This window comes from Xyrauchen texanus, chromosome 17 (assembly GCF_025860055.1).
Source record: "Xyrauchen texanus isolate HMW12.3.18 chromosome 17, RBS_HiC_50CHRs, whole genome shotgun sequence".
Classification (NCBI taxonomy): Eukaryota; Metazoa; Chordata; class Actinopteri; order Cypriniformes; family Catostomidae; genus Xyrauchen; species Xyrauchen texanus.
This window is the reverse complement of record NC_068292.1, coordinates 21,936,563-21,961,507: the sequence shown is the minus strand read 5'-3', so window position 1 is coordinate 21,961,507 and position 24,945 is coordinate 21,936,563. Positions and strand designations below refer to the sequence as shown.

General features: G+C 37.0%; 1 protein-coding gene across 1 annotated transcript; it reads left to right on the top strand.

The window, feature by feature from the left end:
* Positions 1–98: 98 nt before the first annotated feature.
* On the top strand, positions 99–17,472 carry dedd1 (death effector domain-containing 1). The gene is made up of 6 exons (XM_052146595.1): positions 99–241; positions 1,469–1,983; positions 2,134–2,253; positions 2,370–2,495; positions 13,091–13,478; positions 13,855–17,472. Exons 2-6 carry the CDS (start codon positions 1,518–1,520, stop codon positions 13,859–13,861), a joined length of 1,107 nt encoding a protein of 368 aa, XP_052002555.1. The 5' UTR covers positions 99–241; positions 1,469–1,517; the 3' UTR covers positions 13,862–17,472.
* Positions 17,473–24,945: the final 7,473 nt, after the last annotated feature.

The window sequence follows — 24,945 nt, the reverse complement described above, 5'->3', positions numbered from 1 at the left end:
ACATTCAGTGGACGGTATCTCACGCACATCACGTGACTGTCTTGTTGACATGGTGCTTCTGATCTACAAATCATTTGTGAGTGATTTTCCTCCATATACGGAGCTGAAGATCTGCGACAGTGCAGCTATCCTTCCACAAAGCTGTATAAACACCAGTGTTTTCTATCTAGTTGAGTGGTCGAAGGCTTTTCCAAGGACTTGAACAAGACAGTGGACACAGTCGAGCAAAATAAAACTTAAGGTGAAAAGATATTTGAATTGTAATGTTTCTAGAACCTTTACTAAATTGCAATTCGTGTGTCTTTATTTATACATCAAAACACATCTGAAAAAATATATATGTTTAAAAGAGCATTTAACCATTCAGTGTTCTCGCGCATATAAATGAAAATAACAGCGTTCAACTGATATTTCGGTGTAGAATCTAACGTGTTTTTTGGTGCAGTGTGATGTCAGGGAGGGCTGCTCGAAGAAAGATCTAGCACTGAAGCGGAAGTCAGATGTAGGAATGTCACATTCCGATGCGAGCACAGACGATTAAACGTATTCTCAGCTCCTCGTTAAATGAGAGAACGGGGTGTTTGATAAACTGTAGGGCCAAACGTAATCGAATGGTTTTGATTTTTATCATTACGGCTGCGTTTTCGTCGGATGGGTCTAGATGGTAACCCACCGGATGTCAAAGACTCGCGAGAGTCTCATTCGCTGTTACTAAGGTTAAGTGCAGGATTTGATCTAGTGGTGGGGTTAAGGTAAGGTTTAGATGCTCGGGTAAGTAAACGGTTTCTGTTGGACTCCAAATAAACACAATTAATACAGTGAAAAATTGTCGCATGTGACTCTCGCGAGACTTTGAGCAACCGCTGGGTTACCTTCTAGACACGACATTTTTCCCCTCCCCCACGCGCAGAAACGTGACGTTATATAAGGACTACAAGTGAGGCTGCGCGAAGATTGAGCATAACAACAAACACTACCGTATATCAGCTGACTGAATAACTGACGTCAGGCGTTACCACAGAAACGCTATACGAAGAAAAACTGCGGTATTTCCACCACGACGTGTAAATATCTTCAGATGTTTTTAAACGAATGGCTGATAAAAGCGTAATTTGAATGTTTTATTTGTGTTATTGAAGCGTTTACTTTATCCACTGTCGACCCTGATAGCTAAACAAATGTTTTTTGTGACCCCATTGTACTGATCTCTGCTGTTTTTTTTATTTTTTTTATTTTCCAGGATAAAACCAATATGGCCAATTATGTCTAAACTGTTGCTATTTTCCAAAACTCATAAGTACAAACTAGAACACAAATACCATGTTAATTATTCAAAACGAGTCTATTTTCGTGTTTCATATAGCATGTAATTTGGTTTAACCTTAATATAGCCTTTAATAACAACAACAACTAAATGTAATAACCGCTCAAATGTATTGTAGATGTAATGCATATTCTTCTTCACTAGAACCATTTGACATTTGGACGATTCAAGATTTTTCTGGAGGTCAGGGACCATGGCTACAGCACGAAGCACAAGATATTCTCTGTACTGGGATGAGACTGAGTGCCTGAGCTACTATGAAATGTTGTCCCTCCACGAGATCTTTGAGATTGTGGGCTCCCAACTTACAGAGGCCGATGTCGAGGTTTTGGCATTTCTCCTCTATGAAACCTATCCTGGGAAACATCCACTTGATCCAGAGGGATGGACTGAAGTGTTACCACCAGGGCCTGATGGAGCTCCCCAGTCTAATTCTCCATGCCCCCAGCTTTTGAAGACATGGCGAAAGATACAGCCACTGAATGAGCCGTGCCCCATCGCCTGTCGCCACCGACCCAAGAGTGGTGTGGAACTGCTGTTAGAGTTGGAAAGACGAGGGTACTTGAATGAGGGAAACCTCAAACCTTTATTGCAGTTGCTACGAATTCTGACTCGACATGATGTCTTGCCCTTTGTCTCATATAAGAAAAGAAGAACTGGTGAGCATAAGTTTTAAAATTACAGAACCGGTTACAATTCTTCTATTTTTGTTTTTATTAGCTTTTGCTTTAAATAGATATACGAGTGATGTGTTTTTCTTATTGTTATGGTGTACATCATATACTGATGTATATAACCTGTACTGTTAGTGTCCCCAGAGCGAGAGACAAATGACTACCCAGAAGTGGGTACCACAGGGGACAGACAGATCAGCTCAAACACAGATATACCATCCTTGGAAAACGCACAAGACCAACAGTGGAGAACAGGTGAGTAGACATGCCACTAAAACCTCAGCTCATTTATTGCTGAAATGTTTATTTATCCTTTTGTTGGTTAGATGAAGATTGTTGTCATGTGGATTAATTTGTGTTTGGCATGTCAGGTGCTGGCTCTTCTGTGACAATGACCAACCCTGCCCGACGGAAGCGGGGTAGAGGTCGCTCGAGCAGAAAATCTAGGGGCAAGCCTGAAATCAAACCTCAGCCAACACCTAATAAAGTGACTTGCGGTAAGGGCACTTTCTTTACTCCATTCTCTCTTAATCTTCCTCTTCCTCTGTTGTTTAATCTCTCTTCCAGCATTCTTTGAACATATGTGTCTTGTTGCCTTTCCATTTCTCTTATTTTGCTTTCTTTTATCTATAACACAGCTGATAATCTCTGAGTGTACCTCAGTGCGCTATGTCTTGATAGTTTGCAAGTAACCAATCACTCATTCATTATTGCCTGTCTCTGAATCTCTAATACTGTCAGAAGTGTGCAACAACCACATAAGTCTTCCAATATTAAACATGTGCCATCTCCATTCATTCTTTTGTGAAATCCTTGCACTATTATCCCTTTGAGTTTCATTCTGAACTCAGACTGCTCACACCAAAGCCTCTTTATGCTTTTGTACCTCACTATAGCTCGATGGGTACTGTCCTGCCATCAGTCCATTGCTAAAACACTCTTCAGAACAGAGCACAGAGTGGCAATAATGGCACAGTAGGTAAGGAAATAAATAAGAGAAAAAAGGATCTTTTAAAGGGTAACTAAACACCTGCTCAGAGTCTGACTCCACCCACTAGAAATATTTGAAAATGCTGGAAAAGTGGGCAGACCCCGGCGGGGATAGAGGGAACGAACCGAGTGCGGTGCTGAGCGGGGGGCACCTGAGACTCGTAGTGACGGATTAATTGACAGCTGCTGTCAGACTCTATGTTATTATTATTCCTCACACGGTCGCAAGACGACATGTACATGAATCTGGCATGGTGAGCTGGAACCTGCTTACGTCAGCTGTCACCGCTACGTCACGAAGTACCGCAAACAGCCAATAGGAAAATGCAACTGCAGTAGCCACCGTTCAACCTGAAGAGGGCAGCACTCAGACGTTTTTACACCATATATTGTAGAATTAAAACACTTTATACACAAATGTCAAAAAAATTACTTGAATCAATGACCAGTACTAATAAAGCCCCATGCTTACAGATCATTAACTAAAAAAAGTTGGTTTAGGGTTTAGTTACCCTTTAAAAATGTGCTGAAACGAGCAACTCTCTGTCAAAAAAGGAGGTAACTTGTGAGGCATTCGTTTCCTGCAAGGGCTGTTTTTCTGGGACATTAAAATCTCAAAATACTGATGGCCATTTAAGGTCCTGCTTATACTTGAACTGCAGTTTGCTGCACAGAATTCAAATCTGACCTTTGATTGGTTTTGAGTTGCAATGATTTATCAATAGTATTTCCATTGTATAAAACCCTTGTAGGAGCTGAATGTCTCTTAATGCAGTAAAATGCTTTTATCATTTAAACTGCATTAAAATATCAATAAACTGCATGATTCCTAAAAAAAAAAATTTACCATTTATTTTAGACCTAAATATATACATTGTGCATTTTCTGGTGTGCCTTTCAAAGATATTTTTGGTCTGCAGAAATCAACTGACAGAGTTTTGAATTCTTGACAAAGATATGTGTTCTTTAAAATTAGTCTGATGCATGAGCCACACATACTTTCAAAACATGAGGACAATCTGTATGCAAAGATGTATAATGCTCAGTGATTTTAACAAGGTTAAAAACATGAGCAAACAAGTGTAAATGAACAATTGAATATTTCTACTCCACAGGATCATTTAAGTATCTGCAAAAAAGCTCAAATGTGATTTTATAAAGTGAAAAACTTTAAGAAATGTTGACCAGTTACAGTACCTAAAATATACGCTTTCTTTCATACATTCATATATATTAAAGATAATAGATATGGTATTTGACAGTTAACAATTTTTCAAACTTCTGCATCATATAATGATACATTTTACATCTTCAGTTTCTACATTAAAATTTATCAGACATAACATGTCATTTAGTTTTTTCCCAAATGTATCATTCAATGTGTGACTCTGTCTCTAGACTCACTCTTTGTCCAACTTATGCCAATACTCTGGGCACTGGCAAAAAAAAAAAAAATTATTATGTTACAGATGCTTATTGACCCTTTATGTCTGGCCTTTGAAAATTTGCATGGCTCTGTTCACATTTTTTTATTACGGGCCCCATTTCAAGAGCGCTAAGTGCAGCGCTATGCCAAAATTCATACGCCCAAAGTCAATGGGCATGGCCATGAAGTTTGGGTATTTTTGTGCATGTATGCGCAAAGTCTAGGCGCATGTGGGTTTGCCGAAATTGTGCACGTGAAGTGCTAATGAGCTGGGTCAAGTGAAGTTTAATTTTGAGCTTCTTCTCCAGTTATTATGTAGTCCATTGCCTGTCAAGCATCAGCGATATAAACAAAGTCAGCACATTCATAATAACTTGGTATTTAGGGCTGTCATGATAATGAAATTTGCCTGACATTTAATTGTCAAAAAAATAATTGCGATTATTACTATTAATTGTCTGTTTTAGGGCTATGATGATTATTTGTCGCTTTTAGGGCTTTGGCGATATATTGTCATATTTCTTACGGTGCATTTGTGCTTTATACAGTAAAGTCATTAAGTAATTTTTACATATTTAACTTCAAATATATATAATAAAAATAATATATATATCAAATAATAAAATAAGGATTGATTTCCTTTAAGGCTTTAAAAACATATGAATGACATGAAAAATAAAGTTTTTAAAATCAAAATCATTCTAAATACTTTATGTATTTATTTTTTGGGTCAACTTTACATTTAAATTGTTGTTTTTGGAACTCCTATTTTATATATTTTTAGAAATTATTTTATGCAATAGTAAAATATTTTTTTACAAAATATTTTCTTCACTTTCACATATTATTTTAATGCATTTCATTAAACCATTAAGCCTTTATTTCCCATGAAGCAAAATATTTGTTTCATCATTTTATCACTCCGCAGAAAGTGTGCATATTCACTACGTCATTAACACTACATGTACGAACCTGCTATGGCCAGGAGCATTTGCCATTGCTTGATTGTTTTAAGTGAAACTAGAGCACTTTACGCTCACTATCAAAGTTTATATTTGGCGGGAGTTTTGCCTGAACCACTGCTGACGGCGCATGCATCAGAATGCTTGAAGCGCTTTACGTGCTCTTCTGGACAGGATCTGCTCTGGGGGTGCATTTCCCAAAAGCATCGTTAGCCAACTATGCAAATAAGTTCCATCGTTACCAACATAGTTCCCAGATTTGGTGTTTCCCGTAACCATAGTTAGCAAACAGCATCACAAAGTTGTGTGGCTTGAGCTACATCTCATGCCTGTGGTTAGAAGCATAGTTCCTTGTTTGCTGTGTGGACATCATTTGACTTTGCTATTCCATATATATTTTTCATTCTGTCAAGACGTTTATGTGTAAAAAAAAAAAAAAGCATTCTGAAGCATAATTCATACATGCGGATGTTTAAGAAATTAAAAGCCGTTAAGAGAATGCGCTTTAACTTGAGCAGTTTCTGTTGTAGAACACTGCTTCTGGGTCCATGTTAACCCAAGTGCCATTTTTAGTTGCATTCCAAATGGGATAAATCAGCCTATGAAGGGAGGGAGAACAGCCATAATATATGACTTCAAATATGGCATTTTCAATAAAAAAAGGCTTAAAAATGAAGTTCCAAATTACTTATTTTGGAGCCTCACACCTTCCAGCCAGCCACTGCTCTCGCAGTAGATGGTAAAGACTTAAGACAGGGAATAGTTCATTGGGATGATCTCTTCTGAATAGAATGCACCCATTTAAAGCATGCGCATGTGTGTTTGTGCTCATGCGCTTCTGGGAACCCTGAAGTCTGTAGAGTGAAACAAATCTATTGCAGTGCAATTCATCTCTCATTTCACGGTGCACAGCTTTTTCGCATTAAATGTCTTTCTGGTGTATGTGTAAATTACCTATTATAAATACATTTTCCAGGAACGTATTACTCCACCACCTGCGTAACGTCATTAACGACAGCTTTATGTTGTTGAACCCAGAGCTCTTAAAGTACTGAGATAAGGGCCTTCACGAAAAAAAACTACCTTAATACAACCTTAAAAAAACTACCTTAATAGTGTAAAACATGTTGAAGATTAGCAGACAGGCAGTTAAATCATTAAAAGATGAGCTGTTTCCTCATAAAAGCAGTTTATTCAGCATTGTGAAGCATCTCCTCCATAGACATCCATTAAAAAAGAACGGCCTCTTGTCTCTTCGCCATGTTACGCTAACCTGTGCTTACCTTGTAGGATTCCCTATCAGAAGGGCTTTGGTTGAACCAACACAGTTCAAACATTGGATGTGCTACATAGTTACTGCGGTTTCGGGAAACATTCGTGAATGGCTAGTTCATTTCTTCAATGATGCGTTGTACTATGGTGGTTAAAGAGCTACGTCGTTGTTCGGGAGAAGTACCCTTGGTTGACTTGCGCGGTGCAGCTCAGTGATGCCTGGAGTTAAACTAAATGACACAAACGCACCATTGATTACAATTATGCAGTATATTTGGTTAAAATTTCCTTATTTGGACATTAAAATGTGATTGGAATTTGAAGTGCTCCATAATCGCTGTTATCTCAAATTACCATGATTGGATCGAAAAACCGCAATCAGATGATTATTTAATAATCGCTACATGTCTATTGGTAATGTGAATATACTATAGGCAATTAATAAGAGGAATAGAAATATGGACTTGCGTTCCTTTGTGCATTAAATGCATCCTTGTTGAATGTCAGGAAATTTCTAGTGATATGATCCTTTTGCATGTAAAATGTGGTTCTTGTCAGGATTTGGATTAAGTATATTTAATAATTTTCATTTGACACAAATCATTGCTAGTACTAACAGTGATTGTATCAGAACGCACACCACTTTTTGATTTTGATTTAGAAAAATTTTAATATATTTATTTTAAAAATTAAACCAAATATATTTTTTAATTCAAAGTACACTAAGTGAAATTAAATCAAAATATAATAAAATTAACTAATCCAAACATTTTTTCTCTCTCCAACTTCCACCGGTTCTCTCCAACTTCTACCGGCCCCTTTTGCAGTGGAAAAATACCAATATAAATTAGATCTTAAATATAATTGCAAATATACACAATAATAATAATCATTTAAAAATAAACCACGATAGTTTAACACACACATGATAAAATTTTGTTTCATGAAATGGTAACAACTGTGATTCTCAGGGACATAATTTGATGTCTAAACTCTTAAAATGTAGTGGAACATGAACTCTTTATTACCATCTGCTGATGGAATCTCCAAAGTGCAAATGCAGGGACTGAATTTAGACTTTGTGCTGAAAACATACGTGGTACTGAAATGTATTGGCGCAAATACCCATTTCTCACAAAAATAGTAATTTGCGACACTTCATTAACTTAACATTAATGAACACTGTCCCACGACCACATGCGCTTTACGCGGTCACAAAAAAAATGGGATAAGATGTAATCAAAAGCTTTATTTAATATATATTAACAATGTAAACAAACATTTCTGACCTCTACATTGATCATTGTCCAAAATACAGGAGGAGGAGTCATTTAAGACAAAATCCATTGATATTTCTCTCTTGGCACTGATAGTTTAGCATGAATGCATCACTTCCGGTCACTGTGTCATATATGATCTAATCTCTCAACTTGGAACATTTAAATGCAGCCAAAGCTAAAATCAGAACTGAAAATGTCACATCCAGGGATAGTTGGAACCCCACACAGCCCCTCTGCGAAATCCATTCCAATCTCCATTGGAAATTAATTACTTCCAAATATCATCTGTCGTTTGTCTGAAGCATTGAAAAGGTGGCTTTAAGACGTTTCAGAAATAAAAACATTAAAATAACATTGTATAACTAGGTTTAGGTCATAGATTATGTTAGTTTACATTATGATAGCATTAGTTATTGTTTGTTGTTGCCATAAAATGTGTGTGAGAATGTGTTTATATATCTGCTGTGCTTTAGAGCTGTAATGCTTTAATTCTTCTGCTTCCTTCATGGTACAGTTAATGGAGTGAAAAGTACACTCACATTTCCAGATTATATTTTCATCATATTTTTCCATCAATTTCTCTTTCCCAGTTTCTGTTTCTAATTTTATTTGTCCTTTCGTATTAGCAGTTTTCAATGTGATTAACTCCTGTGATGTGTTGATTGAAATGTCTTGAAAAGAGAATAAAGTGATCACTGAATATTCAGCCAATGAGACTTTGCTGCATCAGCCTTTATTTCCCAAAGTCTCATATCCAGTTCAACAATGCAGATCATTGTCACTCCACCTCTAATTGAAAATATTGATCTTCTCCCTTCTGTAACTGAGCCTTGATGCATCCAAAACTAATCTACTTTCTCCACTGGCCTTCTGTTTAGTGAGATGAGGTTCTTTGTCCTAATACGGTACCTCACCTGTCCCTTAAATCTGGGACTAATTTTATTAAAATGTTTTGTTCTCCTGTAAATTTTATATATATCAAATGTTATACTATTGCCAAAATTCAGACACTCACATGTATTTATATTGACTATTAGATCCACTTCAGAGCCTAAGAGGCTTGTTAAATGTTATTACCATTCTCTCAAACAACTTCAAACATCACAGTCCTGCTGTGCCATGATTGACCTTTGAACTTGCAACTTTTTCCACTCCTGAACTACTTGAACATGTTGTTTGCTTTGTTGACTCCACATTTGATCTTGGCAGGTTGACTCAAGATTGAGTAGAAAATGCAGGAGAATGGATAGAGTGAAAGAGACAGAGCTCACAACAAAAACAAGTGTGTGCTGTCCTCTCTGTCCGATCAAACACAATCAAGACATGTGTGTGCGCTTTAACTCACGCACCTGGTCCATGTTCTAAGGTAAAGAAACCCCCTTCTAACTCGCATAGGAGGAGGGGTGAAATCTAATACTGTTCAACTGTTACTGTCCACTTCCCTAATTGCTTTATAGATGATAAAATATGAACTAGATTTGGGGGAATATAGGAACAAAGTCCTCCCTGAGGGGTTGTTGGCCTCAGTGTTTCACAGAACTGACTCAATGAATTATCAAAGAAAATTCCTTAGAATTTTCTGGAAGTCCATTGGATGTTGTCCATTGTACTACAAACAACATACATTGCCCTTACATGGCTCTATATTCAGTACATCGCTCAATTTTTCCCATCTACAGTCTTTGACCAAACTCAACCCAAAGGTCAATGTTTGTTAGTATTTTTGTTCCTTAAACCATTAAGTCTAATAATTTGTACTCAAAAAGCCTTCCGTCAAACTTGTGCTGGAGCAGTTCTGAGGAAAATGACCCAACAGTTCTTGTTTTGGCCAATCCCACCAGTATTTTTGTTTTTTGTTAAGCTTTTTAAATTTACCAGATATCTTAATCTATCTAATCTTAAACTGCCAGTGTTTTGATTTTGTAGAATTGAATTAGACACTGTTTGTATCAACTGTAAAGTTAGTAGAATGGTGTCTGACTTTCTGGACCCAAGAGGTCTCTATATGAATTCTATGGAAGTAGTTGCCTTTACCCACTGACAAGAAATGATGTATATGAACTTTGACTGCTTGACCAAAAGAATAAGATCTAGCTAAACTGTTGCCACAACGTTCATCCAAAACTGCTTGTCTCTCTTTCTCTTCCTCTACCTCTCCTTTCTCTATGTTCACAGTTGAAAAACAGACTGACACAAGTGTCAGGGACAAAAACAAGTTGGCCATCCTCACGTACTAATAGAGGGAGAAAATGAAAGAAAAAAAACAGTCGAAAGTAAAGCTTGATCCTGACCTATGTGTGCAGTTGGTCAGCCTTTTGTCCTCGTTGCTCTCCCTCCATCATGGTTTGTTCAGCAGAAAAGAGGGATCGAAATAAGTGTGGCAGCTCTTTGTGTGGAGCAACTCCTAAAATGATGCACAAGATTTTCCTTTCATTTAAAGGAGAAAAAAAAAAAAGATTTATTTTGGAAAAAGAAACTTGCAGGATAGGCAATTCTATATATTTGTGTCTTTTTTTTTTCTTAAATAATTTTCAGGGATGCACAAAATAGCTTTATAATACCATGCTGGGCAAAAAACATCATGCTTACAATAGGTGCATTACCTATCTTGAGAGGAAAACCCTCCTTTGTACTGCTCCTTATGGGTGCCTTCTGTGTACTGCAATTGAAGTTAAAAAAAAAAGTGCTTAAGTTGAAAACATAGGAGGGGGTAAAAACAATGTCTTATATTACTGTATGAGGAACTCTGAAAATGTTGGATTTGTCCAATTATTCACAAAAACGTGCTCTGTAAATCTGTGCTTTGTTTAAAAAGAAAACGTGAAAGATGTTCAGACATTTTGTGTTTCCAGTTTGTTGTGTTTCCAGTTTGTTGTGTGCATTTCTTTACAATAAGTTGGGAAAATTATTTGGGTGACGAAACCACCATTAGCTTTTAAATTAAAACAACTGGTAGATGCTAAAAAGTGTGTTCTTTTGTTGCAACATTTACTTTATCAACCTGTTTTAACATACTGGCAGCCTCAGTATTATTTAGACTTCTTATTACATCATGGACCAGTTTTCTTGTCACAAGTTAAGAACAGTTCAATTTAATCAAGGACCATTCAGTGAATAGTTATTTTTATATCCTAATGATGAAACCTTTTCCTTGTCCCAGTGTCTGATTTGAATCTTGAAAAATATTACTAAGGCCTTTATGTATGGATTAATTATAAAGGGAACAAATATGGAGGTGTTTTTAGCTGCAGTCTATAGATAAAATGACATCACTGAGGGCAAAATTTAATTTTAATAACTATTCACAATTACTTTACACATGAAATACAGTGCGTTAAAGCATTTGATATGAACATTGTTAATATGTATGTACACTAAATCAGCTTCTGTTACTGAAGGTTGTACTTCAGTGTTGTTTTTTCATATATTTTACTTGGTACTAATACCAAGTTAATAAATTGGGTTGACATTTGTTCATTTGCAAGTGAGGAAGATCCTCATTGCGATAAATCCCTACTTTTCCATTTGTTTTCTCTTTTGAGCTTTACGATTCATTTACTATACTATTACTCTGACTCAGTCCCTTCATATTATACAAATATCAAATAGACACTTTAATGTTGCTTTGTAAGCTTTAAAAAATAAAAAGGAGTTTGTGGTTGAGCTTTGGTTGTAGAAAGGTTGGATTTGTGTTGCAGCAATGTTCTGAAGATTGATGGCTCCACTTCCTCCTCTGAGATAATGACATGAAAGGAAATGACATCACTGCGAAGCTCTGGTTCAGTATGTATACTCCAATCGTATTTTGCGTCTCTGTTCCCTGTGCTGTTGCATGACATGAGTTCTACCTTCTGGAATCCAAGCCACTATTTGGTAACACCATCCTGCCTCATTTTCTTTTAAAAATGGCCCTTTAGAACTTGGATGCACATCAAGTAAAAATATCACCAAATCTATCGACTGCCAACTAACTTTTGAGTTTCATCATCTGTTTACAACTGAGCTCTCAAAACCTCTGCTATCTGGCCTTGGATTTAAAAACAAATTATGCTCTTCTTCAGTCACTTAAAGTGGGTTGAGGTGCTTTCAGCCCACCTGAACTTACTAAACGAACTTAGACTTTCAAATCTCCCTATGTTGCTCTGTGACCTGTACATATTAAAGCACCATGTTCATTTGACTTGTTAGACCAATGTGTTATGAGGTACTTGTTTCCTTTCCAATAATTTTAAAGCTAGCTCTTGATGCATCTAAACCATTGACTCGTGACCATCAAAAGAGCCCACAGCGAAAACAAGAATTTCTGAGCTGGTTTTACCCATTACTGTTCACTGAATTCAAATAAGCAGGGTCCATCAACTTCCATTAACCCAAAACTGTATCGATTAGTGTCCAACTTGAATATATTATTAATGATGTTGGCCTAAGAAAGCCAGTAGTTCTCTGAGCTGATTCAGTTCCACAATAAGTTCAACTTTTATGCATTCTGGTTTAATGAAATCCACAGTGTATACTATCCTTAACTGTCCAAAGCAATCCGAGTAGGCAACATGATCTTACGGGAAATCAGTGAATATTTTCCACCAAAGTCGGGCCCGATGTGCTGAATTCCAGACAAGTGTTGTAATGCAGGGAATGTTCATGCTCCAAAAACTGGCTGTGCTGTGCATTTGACATCACATCCTTTTTGATGTCCAGCTAGTGAGATAATACATTTGCAAAGAAGTGAATAAAATAACGCAATTGGTCTACATTTTGTGAATTTTAGCAGACAAATTTGACTTCCTGTCATTGATTTCTCGACAAATCTGCCTAGAGTAGGGAACGAATCTAAACAAAATGTGTGAAACAGCTGTTCCTACAGTTAGTTGTATACAAAATTATTTGGGATAAGCAAAACAAGTTGATTGTGACTGTACTTTTTGCCCTCTTTTTGACTCCACTGACAATGCTTTATTTTTCGTGTTCTTCCCTTTTCCTCCACTGCTGCTTTTCTTATTTCTCCCCATCCTTGCTGCAACAAAATCCTCACAAATCCAAAACTTTCTTATCTGCATTTCCATGCCTTCATGATTTTCTTTGCATGCCACCCTTCATCCTTCATCCCACGTTCCTCTCTTTCTCTCTGTCTCCCCCATTCTTGCACACTTTCATTCTCTCAGATATTCGGCTACGTGTGCGTGCGGAGTACTCTGAACATGAGTCGGCTCTACGTGGAGGAGTTTCGTCAGACAAGCAGCAGCCATTGGAGAGGCAGTTTGAACTGTTCAGCCGAGCAAGTTCACTGCTTCGCACCCGGGACTTGGGGTCTATTGTCTGTGATATCAAGTTCTCTGAACTTGCCAACCTGGATTCATTCTGGGCAGATTACCTGAGTGGGGCACTACTCGAGGCTCTGAAAGGGGTTTTCATCACAGACTCGTTAAAGAGAGCTGCGGGACAGGAGGGGGTCAGACTGCTTGTCAGTGTGGATCAGGATGACTATGAGGAGGGCAGGAAACTGTTGCTCAGCAGCCAGGCACACAATGCAACAAATTGGGGAACATTTATGTGAGAATATTTTATTTTTATAAGTATAATATATGCATTTTGTGCATCTTATTGTAACTAGGGTCTAGTTATAGTCATCCACTGGGTAAATAATATAAGATAAAGGGACTTACTCAGCTCTAAAAGCAAGCTTATTTTGAAAACTCTCAGAGATAAGAGGTGATACATAGTCCTCGCTCATGCCTGGGCTGATGCCTGTATTAACATTTTGCCACCAGGGGGCATTTAAAAAAAAAATTTACTCACCCTCTCGTTATTTTATGATTATGGTGTCATGTTAAATGTTTTCAAATTGATTAATTGAGTTGAGTCTTGTATTGTTTTCCAAGCTGTTAGTTTATATAAGTAAGTGACATATCTCATGTTTATTTCACAGGCCTTGAATAATGGCAGAATCACTCAGTTGGATGAAGAAATTGTGTTTTGCCTGTTTATTTATTTGCTGATGGAGCATTGGTGACCCTTCTTGGATGGAGCATATTGGAGGGCCTCTTTGTTGGACGCTGATTTATTATAATTTTTTTCTAAAAGATTATTATTCGTAAGCATTTAGGATCTAACGTGGGGTTGTTTCATGTAGGCTACTGCAGGTCAGATTAAATGTGGACAAACGCACTACTACACCCGTATACGCAGATCCTCACTCCAGGATGTTCTATGAATGCCACTTTCTGTGCTACAGGTGGTACGTGGATGTGAAGTTAAGGGTTTCCATAACGTTATGACATTTTTTAACTTAACCCTAGTAATTAAAGAAATACACTACCGGTCAAAAGTTTTGAAACACTTACTCATTCTTAATTATATATACAGTATATATATTTTTCACATTTTAGAATAATAGTAAAGTCATCAAAACTATGGAATAACATAAATGGAACTATGAGAATTATGTTGTGATCAAACAAAATTTAAAATAAATCAAAACTGTGTTATATTTTATCATCTTGAAAGTAGTCACCCTTTGCCTAGAATTTGCAGACATGCACTCTTGATATTTTCTCCACCAACTTCTTGAGGAATCATCCTGGGATGCTTTAAACAGCATTGAAGGAGTTTGCATCTATGTTGGGCACTTATTGACTACTTTTCTTTATTTGGTCCAAGTCATCAAGTTCAAAAACCTGTTTTTAAATAAAATTTTAGTTTTATAATTAAATTAATATGGTGGCACAATTATATTTTTGTCTACAAAACAATTTTCAAACATTTAAGCAAACGGCTTCAGATCAAAAGATTTTTAAGATCATGAGAATCATTTCAGTCAAGTGTTTCAAAACTTTTGACCGGTAATGTATGTTAAGCTTGGAATGGTAAATGTAAAACACCCTTAATTGATAAAAATCACCCAACAATTAACTGATACCCCATTGAAATGTACAAGCCCCATTTCCATTATAGTTTATTTAAAAAAAATAGATAGAAGCAATTATAATAGGATGTTGGATTTTCCCTTATTGGGCCAGTGTAGTGTGAGGTAAAGATAAAAAAAAAAAAAATTTAATGACAATATTAACCTAGTGGTTAAGAATTTGGGTTGCCAAACTGGTACCAACATTTTTGAGGACAGAATCCTACACTTTTACTGCCTAGATCATTATTTAAATCTTGAATATAATACTTGATTGGGCTAGGTCTCACAAAGGGGCCCATATATACACTGGAAACGGCATTGAATATTGAGAGATGCCACAAGATGGGTAGATACTTATTCTGACTTCTTAAAAAAGAAAGACTTTCTGCAGTGTGGATAATTTATATATATATATGTGGACTATATTCAGCCCAAATTCTCAATAACAATCTTTCCCCCAGACCCCACAAGGTCACAGTCTTGGATTAACCAGGTGTCTAGATGCCTTTGTAAAAGGTTGATAGACCAAGGATTGTTAATTAAAAATAGCTTATGGCTGGTTGGACTCCAGCCTTGACACACAACCAAACTGAACTCTGGTGTTATTTCTAAACTGGTGTGATGTATTGGCCTATTTGTTATCTTTGTACTCTGATGAAAAGGAATGCAAATTTGAAAATGTAAAATTTATGAAGTAGTTAGTGGGGATTGAATTTGGAACAGTTCCATCATGTGACTGATACTTGGGAATTGGCAGAGGGACATTTTTCAAAACTTTTGTGTTTTTATGTTTTTTGTTTCATTGTTTTTGTTTAATAGGAGATATCCTGTTTGAGAACGTGTACTTTTATGTAAATATCATTTTTAATAAAGTATTGTCAGAAAATAGTTGTCTTTTTATGTTTTGTGATAAAATTCCATTTAATTTAAGCTATTGACTCCTTAAACTTGGAATGTTAGGGCCAAATCTCAAAATATATTTATAGTCTAGCATTAATCTTTCCTGGGAAGGAAGAATTAATACTGCCAAAGATCTCTTTTCCAAAAATTTTAATTTTGTCAGTAAACTTAAATGCATAGTGCTGTATTTTGTAGCCCAAGAAACTGATTTGGTGAGATTCTGAGTATGGAGAGCTTATAGCCTGAAGCTTTATTATGTATGGAGGAAGTCTTTTGAAATGAGCTTCTGAAGTTTCTATACTGCATAACAACAGTTCATATTTGGATGAGTTCTAGAGTCCACCAACCGCTGATGGTAGAATGCAAATAAATATGGGTAAAAAATAAAGTGTTGTGACCGTACCTCAAAAGAATAGTTCACCCAAAAATGAAAATTAATTTACTCACCCTTATGCCATCCCAGATGTGTATTACGTTCTTTCATGTCCAAAAATCAGAAGCTCCAAAAATAACATAAATCAGCATAATAGTAATACATACGACTTCAGTGGTTAAATCAATGTCTCCAGAAGCGATATGATAGATGTGGGTGAGAAACGGTTCACTTTCTCATTCTTCTTGTGTTTATGGTGATTCACGTGCTTCATGCATATTGCCTCCTACTGGGCAGGGACAAGAATTTCTAGCAAAACAGGACTTATGTATTGATCTGTTTCTCCCCCACACCTGTCATATCACTTCTAAAGACCACTGGAGTCTTATGGATTACTTTTACAATGCCTTTATGTGCTTTTTGGGGCATAAACATTTTGGCACTAATTCACTTGCATTGGACCTACAGAGCTGAAATCATCATTTGTATTCTGCAGAAGAAAGAAAGTCATACACATCAGGAATGCCATGAAGGAGAGTAAATGATGAGAGAATTGTAATTTTTAGGTGAACAAATGGTCAGTCTTATCAAAGTGCTGTCTAAGTACAATGTACCACAAGTGAACAGACCTAGCATTTCATATAAACTTTAGCCCTAACCTTCAATGTTACCTCGGGAATTTTCCAAACAATTTTGGAACATTGCACTGCTTTTTTCAGTGCATGCTCATTTACAACGCTCTCAGTCTAAGAGTCATGATATAAGACTCTCCCTCTCACTCTCTTGAATCTGCTTCAGGTGGGATAGCTCAGTGCCCTACTTGAGTTCTAATAATCTTGGTCCTGTGTAATACTCAAAATAATGGTATTTTAGTCATGACAACTCTTGGAAAATGTAGCATGTGAATGTGGATAATACATATTGATAAGATTTTGTTTTTTGCAGATTCTGCTACACTGCTGCTGCAGAGCAAGTACAAAGACTTGCTACTGCTAGAACATATGAAGACATAGCTGATGGACCATGTAGACAGATCTAGACAAGTGGAGCTGGGGAGGGGGAGGGTTTCAGAAAAATAAATCTCGCAGCGTGCTGCAGTTTGCTTGCAAACTCAGCAAATTTAAACGTTAGTCAAAGAGAGAGTGTGCACATTAATTCAGCTTACACCATGCAAGCTGATTGCCCTAACATATTACAAGCGAGCCGACAGGCAAACACATGACAAATTCAAAGAACTTATCAGCCTGCACATTGCTGAGTTGTAATATTGTATTATGCCATTTCAAACTTTGTCTTTCTTCAACATTGGACTCCCAGATGGTATATCTGTATTTGCCCCTGGCTAGCTTACTGTCTTTCCTTTTTCAGGAGCAGTTTTTTTTTTTTTTTGGGTGGGTGGGGTGGGGGGGTTGCAATGTCTTTTGTATATTTTTGTATATTGTATATTTTGTATATTGTATACGTGTTTGTGAATGTCTTTTTTCTCTTTTTCTTGTCCTTTTGTTTTTGTGAATTCTTGTAACTATTGCCCTGTTTTTGTAGTTAATTCATATTAGTTTGAATAAAGCTTTGTAACTGTATGTAAGCCATCAAGTCATTTTTATTTGTATAGCGCTTTTCACAACAGCTTTTCAGGAAATCATGCATTAACAAAAAAAATAAAAATGCAAAATTTAAACGGTAAAATCTATAATGTCTTACAGTGATCATTGTGTAGTTTTATTAAATATGGTTGTAAAAAGTGAATAGAAATTAAAAAAATATATATACTAATTGTATTAATAACCCCAGTGAGCAAGCTGAAGGCGACTGTTGCGAGGAACTCAAAACTCCATAAAATGTTGGTTAATGGAGAAAAATAACCTTGGGAAAAACGCTCACTGTGGGGGCCAGTTCCCCTCTGATTAAACAACATGAATATAATGCCAATATTAGTTATTTGTGTGCAGTGCAAGTCATGGTTTTAAATTTGTAAATTAAGTAAGTGTTAAGGTCCAGTGTCTTAAAAATACAAATTTTTTTTATTAAATTTAAGATTAACGTTTCGTTTTTTTTTTGGGAGTCCACCAAATGCATACTATACGGCTCAGAGATACCCCAACAAACAGGTCAACATAAGTTTGTCAAAAACTTGTTAGGTATCCCGGACGAAGCCCCCAAACAGTTAGGAATAAAACTTGGATCTCGTTGTAGTTTAGCACACAACACTTCTACCATCAAGAATTCCTCGGTCCCTTTCAGTGCATGCCCAGGTAAGTGCAGTCGGGAGTCCACATATCTGAAGACTTCATGAAGGGAGAAGAAAGAACGACAACACACAGTTGCTTCTATTCAATCTACTCAAAGTTTATTACAGCAAGCATAATATTTATACCTTTCATAGAACAAAGAACAACCAACAGCCAATAGTATAGTGATAGCAAGACTTGCAAGACAGCCAAGGACAATAAATGTTGACCAGAATAGCACAGGAACGGTAATCATATGAGGTCAAGCAGTCCTAGATATTTGTTATGTCCGACTGAGATATTTAGCTCAAGGAAAGGAGTATGTGCTGGTTGGAGTGCAAAACATTCCAAAAGATGATAAGACAAGAGAAACTAACAGCATCTATGAAGTTCATGGACTCTTCGTGCGTGTGGTGTGATTCTGTGATTCGCACACATGCATACAGTGTTAGATGTCAAACTAAAGACAGCATGTACAATTTATATTTCTCACAAATGTCTTTGAAGTCCATCCTGGATTAACTGTAGAAGTTCACATATATTTATTGTGCTTTGTTAGTTGGTTGATGAAGGCTTTTGTTGGCAATTAAATGATAGTCCATGTATTCCCTTTCAAGAGTGTAGTCCATCAATAGACAGACATGCAGGCAGAGATAAATGATGGGGTGCGTCGCAGTTCAACTAGCAGGTCATTTCGGTGAGGTTCGGTGGGGTCCATCCTAAGTCCAAGGTTCAGGCAATGGCATATGAAGTATCTGATGTATTACAGTTGGAGTTGGCATCAGTTCATCCTCTGAAGTCAAAAAAATTAAGTGATGTCTGGCTAGCTTCAGGTGTAGTTTGTCGTCATCTCTCAGCAACACTTAGCAATGGAGCCTGACACCAAGCAGGAATAAAGCTGGATCTGACAGGCTCTGGTAACCTCGGACATGAATCCTGAGGTTGAGACAAGGAAGCAAATAGAATAATATTAATGCAGATGCCATTCAATTTTATGCAGATTTACAGATCTTGACGGAATTTTCTGGTTCCGTTATGACCAAACTAAAGCAGCCTAATTGTGAGTTGAAGGATAAATTAGGTGTATGCCTGGCTAAATAGATGAGTCTTTAGTCTACACTTAAACTGAGAGAGTGTGTCTGCATCTCAAAAAGTGGTAGGGAGACTATTCCATAGTTTAGGAGTCAAGTATAATAAGGATCTACCTCCTTTAGTGGATTTTGATATTCTAGGAACTATTACCAAGCCAGAATTTTGTGATCATAATGAATGTGACAAAATATAGCATGTCAGAAGGTCACTTAAATACTGCAGAGCTAGACCATTCAAAGCTTTGTTTGTAGTTAACAGAATTTTTAAATTAATACGAAATTTAACAGGTAGTCAATGTAACGATGATAAAATGGGGCTAATATGATCATATTTATTGGTTCTAGTCAGCACTCTGACTGCTGCATTTTGAACCAACTGAAGTTTATTTATTGAACTTGCTGGACATCCTCCCAGTAATGCATTACAATAATATAGTCTTGAGGTCATAAATGCATTAATTAATTTTTCAGCAACAGAGAGCAAGTGCCGTAATTTAGCAATATTTCTTAGGTGGAAGAATGCTGTTCTACAAACATTGGAAAATAAATTTTCAAAGACAGATTGGCATCAAATATAACACCTAAGTTCTTTGCAGAAGAAGATGACGTAACAGGACATCCATCGAGAGTCAAATTATATTTTAGCAGCTTATTTTTAGAGGTTTTTGGTCCAATAGTTAGTACCATTTTTTGTTGGAATTGAGAAGAAGGAAATTTCTGGCCATCCAATCTTTGATTTCATTGTTACATTCTGCTAATAATTTAGAGAATTGTGAATTTTTTGGGGTTTAGAATAAAAATAAAGTTGTGTATCATCGGCATAACATCCATCCATCCATCCATCCATCCGCTTATCCTGTGTACAGGGTCGCAGGGGGCTGGAGCCTATCCCAGCTAACATTGGGCGAAAGGCGGGGGACACCCTGGACAGGTCGCCAGTCCATCGCAGGGCCACACATAGACAGACATACACTCACACTCACCTCCACATCCACATCCACATCCACATCCACATCCACATCCACATCTAGGGCAATTTTTTGGAGACACCAATTAACCTAGCCTGCATGTCTTTTGGATGGTGGGAGGAAGCCGGAGTACCTGGAGAGAACCCACGCAGACACGGGGAGAACATGCAAACTCCACACAGAAAGGCCGGGGCAACCTTCTTGCTGTGAGGCGACAGTGCTAACCGCTGCACCACCGTGCCGCCCTATCGGCATAACAGTGAAAACTTATTCCATGATTCCTGATAATATCTCCTAGGGGAAGCAGAGGCCCTAAAACTGATCCCTGTGGCACTCCATACTTAATTTTGTTTGATTTGACAATTCCTCGTTTACACATACAAAGTGGTAGTGGTCTGATAAATAGGACCTAAACCATGCTAATGCAAGTCCACTAATGCCAACATAATTATTCAGCCTATTCAAGAGAATGTCGTGATCTATCATATTGAATGCAGCACTAAGATCTAAAAGCACCAGAAGAGAAATGCAGCCGCGATCAGATGATAAGAGCAAGTCATTTGTAAGTCTGAGAAGTGCAGTCTCTGTACTGTGATGGGGCCTAAATCCTGACTGAAATAGTTCATAAATTAAATTTCTCTGTAGAAAAGAACATAGTTGGGAGGATACTTCCTTTTCTAGTATTTTCGACATAAATAGTAGATTTGAAATCGGTCTGTAATTAGCCAATTTTCTTGGATCAAGCTGTGGCTTCTTAATTAGCAGTTTGATAACTGCCATTTGAAAGTTTCTTGGGGCATATCCTAAGCATAGCAAGGAGTTAATAATATTAAGAAGAGGATATGAGATTACTGGGAATACCTCTTTTAAGAGCTTAGTTGGTATAGGATCTAACAAACATGTTGTGGCTTTTGATGTTTCGATAACTTTTGTTAGCTCTTCATGACCTATGCCAGTGAAGGATTGAAGTTGCACATGAGGAAAATTATGAGACTCTGTTTTCTGAGATACTGTGACAGATGATTGCATAATTCCAATGCATGATTTTTTACCTTTTATCAGTAAAGATATTCATGAAGTCATTACTATTGTGCTGAGACGGAATATCTGGTTCAGTCAATGCTTTATTCCTAACCAATTTATCCACAGTACTGAATAAACACCTTGGATTGTTGTGGTTATTTTCTATGAGTTTGCTAAAATATGCTGACCTGACAGCTTTTAGTGCCCGTCTGTAGCTACAGACACTATCTTTCCATGCACCGCAAATACCTCTAATTTTGTTTCTTCCATTTGCACTCCATTTTCCATGCTGCACTGTTGAGATTATGAGTATCATCAATGTACCATGGTGCAAGGCTTTTTCCTTTAAATTTCTTTAACATTTCTTTAAGGGGCAACACTAACAAGATTGCTATAGAAGACTGTGTTTATATTTTCTGTTATTTCATCAAGTTCTTCAAGACATTTTGGCTGAGTATGTGAGACAATTCTGGAAGATTATTAATGAAGCTGTCTTCAATGGTTGAAAGAATAGTTCTACCGGAATGATAGCTTGGTGTAGATTGAGTGACATTAGCTGATCGCAACAAACAAGAGACGAGGTAATGATCCGAGATGTCTTCACTCTGTGGATGAATTTCTATAGTATCAACATCAACTCCATATGACAGATTATGATTATGGCAATGTGTCGGTCCTGTCCAGAGGTGTGTAGTAACTCGTTACATTTACATTTTACTTTTAGAGTAGGTTTAAAAGTGGTTACATTTTACTCTCACTCAAGTAAATTTCCAATTATTATTTTTTTAATTTTACTTCTTTAAAATGTGTTGCGTTACTGTCGTTACATTACTGGGTTTAATTTAAATGAATCTATAATTTATTGAGAAAGTATTGAATGGGACTTTTCCGACTTTCCGAATCCCAACTTCCGAGAGCGGAAGTTCACTGCGCGCGACATTGTTGCCAACTTAGCGACTTTGTCGCTATTTTTAACGACTTTCCGATCCCTTTAGCGACATTTTTTCAAAAAAGCGACTAGCGACAAATCTAGCGACTTTTTGGACAAACCTTAGCAACTTTCCAAATTCCAAATATCGCCAGTACTGCAAGCGTGAGGTCTTACTTCCCCGCTGCGTCTGCTCTGTTCAGTGAGCGGCTGAGAGGAGCAGCACATTCCGTTGACTGCATGCCAGCGGACATAGACATGAATGAGCTGCGCATGTGCACGCGGTGTTAGCAGGAACCAATCAGTGATCACATAGCAGCTGCCTTCTCCTTTGTTTTAATTCAAAACATTTAATTTGACCGTTTTTTCTTGGCATGCGCTTATATTCACTACTAATCAGAGTTTTAGTTCATTCCGGTTCGGTTTCTGAACTCTCCGACTTCAGATCGTATATTTACAGACTCTATACATTTTACTTATCCAAACACAACAATAAACCTTCTTCATACTCATAAACATGTAATGTTAGCTAAGTTCCGTTCCGTTGTCTAACAGAAAATATGTAATTGAGAACCGTTTTACTGGACATTCGGCTATATACTTATATAAAAACAGTATGAGCACGGTTTAGGGGAGATAACCGTTATTATAAACTGAAGTAGGCTACAGTACCGACAAATTAGGCAGAATGCAAATACGACGCGATGACGTCATCTGGCGACATTTAGCTACTTTTCGAGCAGGCTTTAGCTACTTTCCATTGAAAATAGTTGGCAACACTGGCGCGCGATGAGACGCTCCCACAGACTGTCACTCAAGTCATCAGTGCAGCAGCATCGAACTCTTCAAAGTGAAACATTTTCTTCGCTCAACACAGTGACAAAAAAATTAAATAATAGTTTCGTCATGCTTCTTTTAACACCAAGACAAGCTGATATTTCAAGATTAAAGACACAACTCCAACTACATACAGGTACATTTTGGCACCATTTCTAACGCGGGCTTTTCTGTGTAATGAGATCTGTGTAATTTTCAGGGTGATTATGTAACTGGGCTCTTATGACATCAGTTTTTAAGTCCCGCATGTCATAAGCAGTATTTATGCATTTACTCCGCGCCCTCACGAGGGTACTTGAAACTATCGCAGCTACTTCAGGCGGATTAACTGTATAAATCAATTTAAACATCCAAGTTGAGTGTAATTCACTGTCATTCGCGTGATTGACAACTGGAGCGCGAACAGACTGCATTTCTGCGCGTGCACAGCGAGGTGCGCGGGGCGTTAGACAATGGTGCCGACGAGAGTGGCTGTGTCCGCTATCGTTCACTCATTCACTATTTCCTATAGCCTATAGTGAATGACAGTTAGTGCACTATATCTCAGCAGTAAGTGAACGAAATGAGTGAATTCGGACGAGAGTGTCGGAGCTCTGGGGCTGGTGCAGAAACGTCACATATGACTTTTCTTTTTAAATACTTGGGCCTTATTTGTTATTCTTATTAAATAATATATTAATACAATAAATCTTCATTCTGTTTGTCATTTATATATATATATATATATATATATATATATATATATATATATATATATATATATATATATATATATATATATAGTTAATATAAAGAGTAAAAACATTTTGATCAAATGTTATTTTAATCCAGTAATGATTTGTCAAAAATGTATTTACTACATTCAGCATGAAATAAAACATTGCAGGAGTGAAGGAAGCAGTAAACACAAGACTTTAAAAGCTATGAAATAGCAAACGAAGGCATATTATTTCAGAATTATATATAATGTCCTTGTGGGACATTTTCACGTTTCCACTGTAATAATTACTAGAAATGTTTCCAAACCTCTCTTCTTATTGACATTCATCCAGATCTGACAAGAGCCCTTAATGGGATAGTTCACCCAAAAATTACAATTCTCATTATTTACTCGCCCTCATGCAACCCCAGATGTGTATGACTTTCTTTCATCTGCTGAACTTAAATGAAGATATTTAGAAGAATTTCTCAGCTCTGTAGGTCCATACAATGCAAGTAAATGGGTGGCAACATTTTAAAGCTAAACAAACAAACACAAGTCAGCATAAAAGTAATCCATAAGACTCCAGTGGTTAAATCAGTATCTTCAGAAGCGATGTGATAGATGTGGATGAGAAACAGAGAAACAGATCACTTTCACATTCTTCTTGTGTTTTTGGTGATTCACATTTTTCTCTGCAAATCACCCCCTGCTGTCTACAAAAAATGATAAATATTGATCTGTTTCTCACCCACACCTCATCATATCACTTCTGAAGACATGGATTAAACCACTGGAGTCTTATGGATTACTTTTATGCTGCCTTTGTGTGCTTTTTGGAGCATGAACATTTTGGCCTACAGAGCTAAAATAATCTTTAAAAAAAAATCTGAATTTGTGTTCTGCAGAAGAAAGGAAGTCATACACATCTGTGATGGCATGAGGGTAAGTAAATGATGAGAGAATTTTCATTTTTGGGTAAACTATCTCTTTAAAGTGATAGCTCAGCCATAATTTAATATTCTGTCATAATTTCTCTACCCTCATGTTGTTCCAAGCCAGTGT